Source organism: Camelus bactrianus, chromosome 10, assembly GCF_048773025.1.
Source record: "Camelus bactrianus isolate YW-2024 breed Bactrian camel chromosome 10, ASM4877302v1, whole genome shotgun sequence".
Taxonomy (NCBI): Eukaryota; Metazoa; Chordata; class Mammalia; order Artiodactyla; family Camelidae; genus Camelus; species Camelus bactrianus.
In genome coordinates, this window is record NC_133548.1 from 33,801,855 (window position 1) to 33,814,899 (window position 13,045).

Genomic DNA, 13,045 nt, shown 5'->3' on the forward strand with positions numbered 1-13,045 from the left:
TATTTTAAACTTTTATACACAGCATTATTTTATCACAAAAAATTAAAACATATGAATTAATCTGACATTGGCTTTATGAGCCATTAAAACAATGTTAATAAGAAATTACCTTAGAAAAATTGCTGAGTGATGAAAGCTAAGTACAGAAATACATGTATCATTTACTCCAATTAGAGTATGTGCTCTTTTATAAGACTCTCTCTATATATACATATATATTATTCTTATTTAATCCTTTCTGAAGGGACATGAGTTTCAGAGAAAGGAAGTAACAGATCTAGGTTTAAACAGCTGGTAATTTGTAAAGCTAGCACTCAAACACAGGTCAATCTGCTTTCAAAGCCTACCTTTAAATTATAGTTTGAATTGTATACTATTTATTACAACTAGCTCAGATTTAGGTAGTTGAGTAAATAAACTAAAACTTGATAGAATCAAAGAAAGTTAGAAATGATAACAGAATACACTAACATTTTATAAAATGATGAAGGTATGTGATTCATTTTCTAAAGAGAAAAAAAAGAGAGAAGAAAGTAAATCAATTTTAACTGTAGATAATAATCAAAAGCATAAAGAAGGCACTAACTGTGAATTTCTTCAATGAACTACAAATAGAAATTAATTATGAATGAGTGATAACACGATTGTGCCACCCTAGTTAAATTAACTCTGAGAAACCATATGGCCTCCACAGGAGCTTTGTGAATTAAAAAAATATTAAGGAAGGAATGAAGGAAAGGAAGCAGGAAGGGAGGGATGGAGGGAGAAGGGAAGAAAAGGAGGAAGGAACACATTTTTAGTTACAAGCACCTTTTCAAAAATAAAACTGCCATGCACTATATAATACGATATAGAAGCTACTGCTGGGATGTGAAATTTATTTGTCTAATGGAGATAAAAGCAAACATAAACAATGGTAATAAAACTTAGAAAAACATGTAACTTCATACATTTAAAAAAAGAATTATATTTAAATAATTTCATGAACATGTTCTGTCATGGCACACAAAAATCATATGACCTATATATGAAAAACAGTGCGGGGGGTAGGGTATGGGGTATGGCTTAAGCAGTAGAGTGCATGCTTAGCAAGCACAAGGTCCTGGGTTCAATCCCCAGCACCTCCTCTAAAAATAAACAAAACCTAATTACCTCCACCCATTCTACCAAAAAAATAAAATAAAATAAAATAAGAAAAACAGTGTGAACTAAAATGTCACTAATGAATCTCATTCTAATTACTTAGTCATTCTATTTCAACATAATGGTGTTCAAAGTGTAGTAGCACAGGGTTAAGGGCACTAGACTAGAACTAAAACTCTCAGGTATGTTTGTTTATTTGTTTGTTTAATTTTGGTTTTGTTTGGTTTTTTAGTTGTCTATTTCAGAGCGAGTCAGTTGGTAATTGGTCTCAAGTTTCCTCATGTGTAAAATGGAGATAAATACCAGCCATGCCCACTTATAGGTATATTGTATAGGGACAATCAGACAACATGCCTGAAAGTATTCTATAAATTATCAAATGCTATTTAAATATATGGTAATTATTTCCTATATCTGCAGCCATAGTATAATAAAGTATCCTGAATCATTTAAAAATGTGGAAGTTCCTGATTATTTAATATTGTTAATTACAGGAAATTATATCCTGAATATGCTTTAAAGGGTTAGAAATTGATACATATGGTATTTTACATTACACTCTACTTTTGAGAAACCACAGTTGCCAAGCAAAACTAATTACACATTGATAAATTAAATGAAAGTATCTTAGGCAAAGCACTAAGGAAAAATAACCCAACTTATTAATAAGCCCTTTTCTGGCTTGGCAGGTTTAATCTCTTCAGTAAAACCGGTAAATGGAATACAAAATAATTAAACATAACAAGTTTTCCATGGTCATGTATTTTGCTCAAAAATGTATAATACATACAATATTTATATAATATTGCTACAAATAAAAAATTACAGGCAGAAAGTGACTATATATAGATCTATGAACTCAGTAAAATGTGCATTATATCCATAGAAATATTCATATTTATTTAATTTCTCAATAATTAATCTTATGATTACTAATACCTATGCCTTTTCAGTATTTTCTTATGTAATATAAAACAAAAGTCTATTCAGGAGCATACTGAAAAAGAAACTTCCAACTTCTTTTTACTTAACAAATTCTTATGGCATTCACATCAAAAAGTATCAAAAAAAAGATGGCTCAAAGAAAGGAAATGATAATACATAACAAAGTGATAACAACAAAAATAATAGAATTTTAGAAGCAGAAAGGTTTAAAAAATTATTTCACAGATGAGGCCCACAGAGACTCACCACTTGCCCAAAATTATTACCTGGCTGGTTCCTGAGAATCCAGGCAGGACAAGTGATTCCCCAACTAGTACATGCTTAATTTCTATACAACACATTAAGGAAAGAATTAAATAAAAATCTGGGCATGTTCTAACTATAAACATAAAGCAAAATTTTTAATAGTAACAATATCTGCTTCCCTGAAAACAAAGTGATTTTTCAGATGGATATTAAACTGTTTCAGCACTTGAGTGCAAATAAAAAAATGATAAAAAAAATTCTTAGTTTCTGCTGAAATAACATAAAAAAGCATACAAAAAAGCCAAGTTAAAGAACTGATAAAAACCAATGTTTTAAAAATGAAATAATCTATTCACCTAGAGTGCGAATTAGCAGAAGCAGAGAAACACAAATCATCATAAACCTCTCATGATAGGTAATACTTCGGCCAACTCAGCTAAATCACAAGCAAAATACTGCTCTTAGGAAACAGATGTAGAAAATGAAAAGCCAATCTTTATGATATTCCAAACAATATAAAAATCAGGAAAAGAGATTTTTCTGCATATAATAGTTGTCAGTCACTGCTACAATATCATGTGAAGCCCATGAAATAACTGCAGAGAAGTATTTTTTAAAATGGAGGTGGAAGGGGAACTATAAAATCCTGAGTTACCAAGAGACACGTTCTTGAAGTAGAAAGAGTGGGAAAAAATTCAAGCAACAATATATAAGTGGATAATACTCCTGACTGAACTAATGAACTAATTTCCAATAAGGAGGAACAAACTGAAAATCTGAACGTTTAGGTAAGCATGCCAATGTAGACAGGGAAGGAAGGAGAAAGTGAAGAAGGAAAAAATGGAAAAATTCACAAGGGAGGGAAAACAAATGACACAAATTTCAAAATACACACACAGTGAAAGATCACCTTTGAAATAGAGTGAGGCACTATTAAGACTAATTATAAAATATAAACAATATCATAAAGGGGTAAATAAATGAGGTTTTAAAAGAAAGCACATGAAAAAAATTCTACCTTACAATATTTGACCCTACTTACCAATAACTTCTCAGAATTATTGATTTTTAACTAACTAACATGAACTAAAATAATAATTAAAAGTGCTTTGGTACGAGGTTTATCTTATACATGTGAGATTAACAGGAATCACAATAAATCAAAAATGTGGTTTATGCAAAAATATATGGATAAGCCAAGTTTAACTAAGCTATGCCACTGTAATTAATGAATTGCAATTTAAAAGAGTCAGTGTTTCTGTTACCAGTATCTTGTACCACAGAGCAGCATCCTAAAAGCCTTCCATGAAATAAAGGCGGTGTACAGGAAATCAACTGCTGTCACAACGATGACTTAGAATTTCTGCCGCCCAAGATGCACGTGAAATGTACAGTTCTGTAGCCTATGTACTCACCTTGTCTTTGAAGATATGTGGATTCTGGTATATAAAATCGCGGTAACTTTCTGTTCGTACTTTGTCCTAGGGTAGAGAGAGGAGAACATCGTGTTTACAGGATAGTCTGAACAAACAAAAATTTTTAAGGACGAGATTTGTTCATTTATCACACACGGCTAGCTTCCATAGCCGCTTTTTGCCTAGAAAACCAAGCTTAATCTTCTTCTCCTAAAAGAAAATAATAAATAATAGAAATAGCAACAACACACAAAGAAAACATTCAAGAACATCGCAAAGTCAAAGAAGATCTAAAATCTTAAAAATGGACATATTTTCATCTTGACATGAATTATCATGATAAAACTTCACGTGATAATTAAAGCTAACAGAAGATGAATGTTATGTTTTGCTCCTTTAAACGAGGCCTGGAATCTAGAGTCTATTCCCTGTAGTAAAACTATGCTAAAATATGGGAGAAAAACACCAAGAGTTAGATGCAAAACTTTTAGTTCCATACGAAAAATGAAGCTAAACTAAGTATAGTTTTCTAAGAAAGTCACTGGTCAGCATCTATCTGATTTATAATCCTGTTTTGTTTCTAGAAAAGTCTGTAGTAGGAAATGATGCTTTAAGGCCTTTAAGTCTTAAAAGTGAATCACCTGAGCCCTGCGGCCCTCACTATGAGACTTCTCTACTCGGGAGTCCTACATGACCTGTGACCAACGCAGACCCTGAATGCTAACATTTATGTTGGTTTATGAACAGAGCTGATTTCCTTTTAAACTACCTCCGCTGAGACACATACTGACAGCAGATTAAGCCGCAAGCGGCCTTGCTGCCAAGTGAGTAAAACAAGTATGATAAAAATATCTCAGACTGGGAATTCCAGTTTTGGGTTTCACACTAGGTGAAAACAAAGCAGTTACACCAAATACTACAATATAAAACTATTTTACTCCCAACCGTTGTCTTTGATCATGTGAGCAAGCTCAATGATAAATTTTCCTTCCTTATAAAAACAAAACAAAACAAACAACCAAACTTTATACAACACATATCCTCCGCCCAAAACATTTTCATGCCAATATTGGGATTAAAAAAAAAAATACGAAGGAGGTCTTAAATTAAAAGGCAAGTTGTTTTACTTAATTACTGGATCCAAAGAAGGGGGATTCCATAATTAAGCCCACATTTTCTAATGGAATTATTTCTAACTGTTCTACAAACAAAATTTTAACTCAGGTTTATTAAATCTTCCCCTGAATTCTTAAAGAATTACTTTGAGAATCTAATGTTTAAATGAATTTATACATATTATTATCTTATTTTACAACTTTTTTTTTAAACATACCGTTTCATACATTTTTACTATTTTTATAGTCTTCTTATACTATAACCAGTGACTTTTGCTGACACAGTAAAACCTACAAAGAGTGTAAGTCAGTCAAGAAGGCAGCCACTTGGAAAGCTCTCACCAATCACATTGCCTCCCCACTGCTCTAACTTAATCACTAGTGTCCCAACTCCTGTCCTAAGTCCATGCACTGCTGCTCAGATCAACTACAATCCTTCATCTGGGCTATTTCTACACATCCATCTGTTTTTACTCATCCACTCACCTGGTGCAATGAAACCTAAAATATATTAAACACAGTGCCTTGGACATAGCAGAGCTTCGATTTAATAAATGAATCTTTGAAAGGAAAATTCACTAAACATGAAAATCCAAACAAATCAAAGACTGGCTCAAAAATCATTTCTAAAAATTTATTCCAACAGAAGATTAATCTTCCATATAAAATAAGGTAATAAACAGAAATAAAATTATCCTTTGCACCAACCTATTAAAACTAAGAAACTCAGAAGAGTAAAATTAGAGGTCCAATATTAAGAAGCAAGATAATCTTTTAAGGCTAGTCCAGTATAACAGGATTACTCCTACAAATATAAAAAAATTTTAAGTATGAAACTAAAGACAACAGAAAAGTTACATACTACAAATTTTACCTATTTAAGTAACAGTATGTTTTAAATGTATAGGCTCATGGAGGCAAACAGAATACATGAGTGGCTGCAATGAGGAAAATGTAGCAAAGAAAAATTATTTAATGGTGTTTTAATCTGTGATAATTGTTCACCAAAATGAATAATGTTTTTCTTGGGGAAAAAAAAATGATGATCTCAGATTTATAACATTAGCAACAATGACTCTTCTTCAGAAATATATACTGGATTTTCAATACAGCCAAAATATTATCTCACATACATCTCAAAAATGTTCTCCTAGGGCAGCCTACCCAAGCAATAGAAATAAAAGCAAGAATAAACAAATGGGACCTAATTAAACTTACAAGTTTCTGCACAGCAAAGGAAACCATAAGTAGAACAAAATGACAACCTATGGAATGGGAGAAAATTTTTGCAAATGAAACCAACAAAGGCTTGATCTCCAGAATATATAAGCAGCTCATATGACTTAATAAGAAAAAAACAAACAACCCAATCCAAAAATGGGCAGAAGACCTAAACAAGTAATTCTCCAAGGAAGACATACAAATGATCAATAGGCACGTGAAAAAATGCTCAATATCACTAATTATCAGAGAAATGCAAATCAAAACTACAATGAGGTGTCACCTCACACCAGTCAGAATGGCCATCATTCAAAAGTCCACAAATGACAAATGCTGGAGAGACTGGAGAAAAGGGAACCCTCCTATGCTGCTGGTGGGAATGAAGTTTGGTGCAGCTACTGTGGAAAACAGTAGGGAGATTCCTCAAAAGACTAGGAATAGACTTACCATATGACCCAGTAATCCAACTCCTGGGCATATATCCAGAAGGGACCCTACTTCAAAATGACACCTGCACCCCAATGTTCATAGCAGCACTATTTACAATAGCCAAGATATGGAAACAGCCTAAATGTCCATCGACAGATGAATGGATAAAGAAGATGTGGTATATTTATACAATGGAATACTATTCAGCCATAAAAATGACAACATAATGCCATTTGCATAACGCCATTTGGATGTCCCTGGAGAATGTCATTCTAAGTGAAGAAAGACAGAAAGAGAAAGAAAAATACCATATGAGATCACTCATATGTGGAATCTGAAAAAAAAAAAAAAAAAAAAAGAACATAAATATAAGACAGACTCATAGACACAGAATACAAACTTGTGGTTGCCAAGGGGGTAGGGAGTGGGAAGGGACAGACTGGGAGTTCAAAATTTGTAGATACTGACAGGTATATGCAGAATAGATAAACAAGATTACACTGTATAGCACAGGGAAGTGTGTACAAGATCTTGTGGTAGCTCACAGTGAAAAAAATGTGACAATGAATGTTAAGTATGTTCATGTATAACTGAAAAATTGTGCTCTACATTGGAATTTACACAACATTGTAAAATGACTATAACTCAATAAAAAAATGTTAAAAAAAAAAAGAAAGAAAGATATACTGGATTTTCAAAGGATTCTGAAAATTCAAGTACTCTATCCCCCTACCAACTGTATCTCTGGAATTCAAAACAGTTATCTTCACTGTGACTCCAGAAAATAAGACCACAAACTACCTTTATTTATAATTATAACCACAACATATGCCAAAATAGTGTCTGTCATTAAAATAATAAAAAAAATTCAAACAGTATTTCTATAAAAGCAAGGTCAATTATAGGCATAAAAATAAGTCCTGTATATAGGACTTCTCAATTTTAAATCATTTATAAGGATCAGACGAGACTGGCAGTAGCACAACCTTGAACAAATTATATGTGCTAAGAATTGTTATAATAAACAAAAAAATATTGCTTGATATAAGGCACATTTCATATTCATCCACAGTATGTAACCTAGTAAAATACAAAATGGACAAGTAGTTCCTTTTGAATGAAATACATCCATATCTCCTATAAACACTTAATCAAGTCATCTCCAAGGAGAAGTGACGCTATTGCATAGGCATGGAAAATTATATTAATAAAGGTTGAGTTAACTCTCTAAGTGAAAAGACAGCACTGGAAACTTCAAGCTGGAACTTCTTAAACATGTAAGTACATCAAAAGAACTTAAAGATATGTGAGCAGATGTGAAGATCCCTTAGTTACTAATATAAACCTATAAGGGAGCAGGACAGAGATTTGGAAATAAGCCCAAACTGGATTTCTCTGGATGATTGTACTGAGAACACTCGCATGTACTGTCTACCAGGAGTCTCAGTAACCCCATCTGCCTGAAAAACCCAACACAACGTCCATATCAAAAGCATTACAGGTTCGTGGCATTTAAATTGATAGGGTGCTTAAAATGGCAAACATGGACTTAGATTAACTCCTTTGAAGAAAATATTCCAGACACAATAAAATTAATTTTAAAAAAGAAAATGGAATATATTAATTTCTTTTAAACAAATTCACTCTGAACTTAAAATAATTTATTACTTATAACTGTTATTTGTAATGCTACGCCATTCCCCAAGTGACAACTAGCACAACCAACTGTGACACGTCATTAGTAAAGAAATAACATGACATTGTGAAAGACCCCAAATAATTACAACTATCATGAGTCAGCAAACCTCCACTCTGTGGTCCTGCAAAGCTGACTCGACAAAATATACACGTTATTAAATAGCCTTGGTTATTTTAAATGCATCTGTTTCAGGGAACATAGTCCCCAGGCTTCCATAAAATAAAACAATCTTTTGAGGAGGGATTTAGAAAGGAATTTTTTGTTTCTTGGTTTTAAGAAAAAAAAAGAAAGGTAAAATTTCTAAAATTTTCAATAATTTTTAAACTTCAACATTTGTTTTACTCTAGCTAGCTATTTTAAATTTTACTGAATTAAAGTCACATTTTGCTATTGTATAATCTGTAATACAATGTGATAAAATGTATATATTATACCAGGTACAGCTAGAAATCTACTTATAGTTTATATGAACAGCACCATTATAAAAATTTAAACTAACCAAATTCAAATATCTGATTTGACTGATTTAGGAAATTCTTCTATATGTCAAGCATTTCAAATGCAAAACAGTTATGCCATAACAATGAGATTTATAATTAATTTTGTACCAAAGAATTATTATTCATCCAAACTATAGTATCTCTAATTAAAACACTAAAATGAATCATTCTCTTCATACATTAACAAACATATAATTTATTTGTTCCTACTTAAAAGTTGCTTTCAGAAGACTAAAACTGTCAGTTTTTTTCCAGTGTCCTATTTCAAGCGAAAATAAATCTCAAAATAAAGATTAATAATAATCATAGATAGAATTTACATTGACTTTGATGCGTCTATCATCTTTTGAACACAAGATGAGCTATCAAACACCAAAGAGATTTAAAAAGCAGTTCTCAAAAAAACCAAAAACAAACCCCCTCCCCAAAAAGCAGTTCTCCCACAGCGCATATATGAAGAGCTTGTTTTACTTCATTTTTCCTTTATATGGACTGTGCATTTGTGCTCTTTTCTAACCTTCAGCATCTCTTCGTGTATCCCATAATGCCCGTAAGAGCTGAAGTAAACACCATCCTCATCCTCCTGGAGGTCTGCAATGGTAGCCGTCGATGACGAGCAGGTTCTGACATCCGCGTTCATCACAAAATCCTGAGCAAATTGTCTGTAATCAATTTGAAATACACCCTTGAGACAAGTTTATTGGACCATGAAAAAAGGAAAGGCTAGAGGCAGAGGATGAGGCAGGGGGAGGGAGTGGAGTGTGGAGTGTTATGGGCCTTCAGTCACATTCTACCTTAAGCTCCCTCTGCTGGAGCTTAAGCAATGGCATGTTCAAATCCAGTGGTAAGCATTCATTCTGCACACCACAAAAGCACTGCCACCTGCCACCTGCAGATTATGGGTGTTTACATCCCCCAACGGAACAAAAGAAGTACACTATCTTTATTCAACTTTATCATTCCTACTGTTCCAAAATCATTTTTTAGCAGCTGAATCAATGTAGTATATTCCAATGCTATTAAATATTCTTCAAAACCATATTATCCCATGGAAGGGTTCTATAGGCAGAAAGTATATCCAAATTGGTAATTATTTGCACACACCAACACCATCCACTTACGCTCTAAATATCAGTTCCCTCTTGATCACACACATCAAGCAACTATAGGGTATCCATGGGGGAGAAGTATAAAGAAGCAGGCAGTAGTAGAGTTGTTGGTTACTAGGATAAAATCTCAGAAAAGGGGAATGGAAACTACCATCAGCTATACTGTTTTTCCCTGCGGGACATTCTGGCAAACTATCACATGGGTACTCAGGCAACAGCAACCAACTTACAAATCTAACAGGTTCAGCTATGTACTTGGCAGTGATGCAGAACCTCAGACCCTACCTATTCCACACCTCCTGAATCAGAACCCATAGTTTAACAAGATACCCAGGTGATTTGTATGCACATTAAATTCTGACAGGTACTAAGCCAGTAGAATACTGGAGAAAACCATCCTATGGATCTGGTTTTCTGATTACACACTACATCATAATTATACCTCAAATCTTTAAAAACAAAAATTTTAACCCTGTATTTTTCCCAGGCCTAAAAAATATTAATTCCTATGCTTTAAAAGCCTAGGAGAGGAAAAGTAAAATGGAGAAATCCATTAGAAATAAGGTAATTCAAAAGAAGATGTGGTATATTTATACAATGGAATACTACTCAGCCATAAAAACCGACAACATAATGCCATTTGCAGCAACATGGATGCTCCTGGAGAATGTCATTCTAAGTGAAGTAAGCCAGAAAGAGAAAGAAAAATACCATATGAGATCGCTCATATGTGGAATCTAAAAAACAAAAACAAAAACAAACAAACAAACAAAAACAAAGCGTAAATAAAGGACAGAAATAGACTCACAGACAGAGAATACAGACTTGTGGTTACCAGGGGGTGGAGGGTGGGAATGGATAGACTGGGATTTCAAAATTGTAGAATAGACTACACTGTATAGCACAGGGAAATATACACAAAATGTTATGATAACTCACAGAGAAAAAAATGTGACAATGAGTGTGTATATGTCCATGAATAACTGAAAAATTGTGCTGAACACTGGAATTTGACACAACATTGTAAAATGATTATAAATCAATAAAAAATGTAAAAAAAAAAGAAATAAGGTAATTCACACCAGATAGACACATTATAATTGACTGTACTTCAATAAAATAAAAAATTTTAATAAAAAAAAGAGGTAATTCAAAGGAAGGCAGTATCAAGGAACAAAAAACATTCAGGAGGAAAAGACTCCCCAGAAAAATTACCATCACTATGAAAGTAATTATAAAGAAATATATAAGATTAGGTAAAACTACAGAAATTTATGTTAATCAACTACACCCACAATATATAAAAATACCGCGTATCTTAATATTACTAAACTTAAACATCCACACTGTGCTCTCCAGTAAATGAAATGTATCACCTTTTTATGAAATATCTAGTATATGAAACATTCTACCTTTTTATGAATTGTATTATTTGGGGGACCTAAAAAATTAATTTCCTGTAAGGTTGATAAATTACTTCATTCTCTGCAGATCTTCACGTGCTCCAGCTAATGCAGCTTCAGCAGACAGTGCCCTGGCTTCCATATGTTTCAATTTTTCTACGACGGATGTATTTTCACTGAGCCCATTGGGGTATGAGAATGGGACTGACACCGGTTCATAAAGATCTTCTACATCTAGATAAATAAATGGACATTCTTATAAGGCCATCTTATAACAGTGAAGTACATACAAATGTGTTAGGAATAAATATATACTAAGTGCCTATGATACAGCCAACTGAGAAAAATTAATACGGTTACTTAAATATTTAACATACAAACTGTTTCCATTTGAATTTAAAGAGCAGGCTGTTAGTCTAAGTTTTTCATTAGTTGGCTAAATTGAGCATATAAATGAGCATTAATTGTACTGAACCAAACTCAGGAAGAAACAAAGAAGTAGAAGGAAAAAAACCCTAATATTTATTGATCATCAGGCAACTTTCAAGTTCATGCCTTGTATCTCATTCTGTCTCCAAAACAAACCTAAAATATAAACATTAATCCCTATTTTAAGACATCGGAAAAATAAATTTCAGAGAAATTGACCTGCCCAAAGTCATAGAGCTGTTTAATGAAGGAACTAAGATTCAAACCAACGCCTGCCTTCTGAGCCCATGTTCTTGCCACTACACAGGGCCACCTCCAGGCTCTGGGTCCTTATCTGCAGAACAGCAGGTATCACATTTAGATATTCCTTAAGGACAGTGTACAGGTAAAGAATTCTGTATATTCAATAACTTTTTCATCCTGGGTAAGGTGGTGTGCATTCTATACATGGTCTTACTGCTGATATTATTAAATACTCTAATTTCTAGCATTATTAAAAATTCTTGATGTAAAATTAATTTCATTATATGTAAATTACTAACTTCTGCTGTAGAACTAATAACTCTGTAAACAGAAGTTGACATATAGAACTAGTGAGTTTTACAAAATCCCAGTGTCCACTGACTAGTCTAATTAACTTTCAGATCAACTTAAAGCAATAAAAACAATGCAGATATAACACTGTCTTCTCAACACAGCACTGAGGGAAATTGGACTTTTTTTTCCTATTCAGTTTTTAGTTGCAACACTTCTTCAGAGTAGGGACAAAATAACTAAGCTTAACAAATACATAATAATATTATAACTTAGAGATTAGCTAAATTGAACTTGTTATAAAATGCAGCTGTGTCACTAATCTCTAGCCAGTCTGGCAGAATACTGATTCATTGTTTTCAGAAACCATAGATTTATCCACTATTTAATTCACCAAAAATTAGTGAGAGCAACAAAATATTGCCAGACTATTATAGAGGATGGTGTACCATATTTTCTGCTTCCTACTAATACACTCTCAAAGTGTATCTTATCTTCAAATCTCTTCAAACTGTTGCAAACCACCTTGCTTAGGTTATAGAGAAACTGGTTCCATTGTTTTAGCTGGTTTCTCTATTTTGCTTTCTGCTGCAACAGAAGTTAGTCAGAATAAAAGTTTTCAGCATTAATCACAGAGTTGTCTCTTGGTTTCTGTGGGGGATTAGTTCCAGAACCCCTCCTTGGATACCAAAACTTGTGGATGCTCAAATTCCTATATAAAATGGTCTAGTATTTACATATGACATTTTAAATCCTCTCTAGACTCCTTATAATATCTAATACAATGTAAATGCTGTATAAATAGTTGTAAATACTATGTAAATATTTGCCAGCAGGCAGCAAATTCAAGTTTTATT

At 33.0% G+C, this 13,045-nt stretch overlaps 1 protein-coding gene across 6 annotated transcripts in view; it reads right to left on the minus strand.

Annotated features, from left to right (window-relative positions):
* PRMT3 (protein arginine methyltransferase 3) overlaps window positions 1-13,045 on the minus strand; it is a 146,804-nt gene that overhangs the window by 126,337 nt on the left and 7,422 nt on the right. For all 6 annotated transcript variants that reach the window (XR_012509656.1, XR_012509655.1, XR_012509657.1 and 3 more), the window contains exons 6-8: window positions 11,300-11,459; window positions 9,231-9,375; window positions 3,750-3,815 (exon numbers count right to left, since the gene is read on the minus strand). Coding sequence is in view for 2 of the 6 variants with exons in the window: in XM_010964763.3 (XP_010963065.2) it covers window positions 3,750-3,815; window positions 9,231-9,375; window positions 11,300-11,459 (371 nt within the window). In the remaining 4 variants the exon portion in view is untranslated. The remainder of the gene's footprint in view (window positions 1-3,749; window positions 3,816-9,230; window positions 9,376-11,299; window positions 11,460-13,045) is intronic.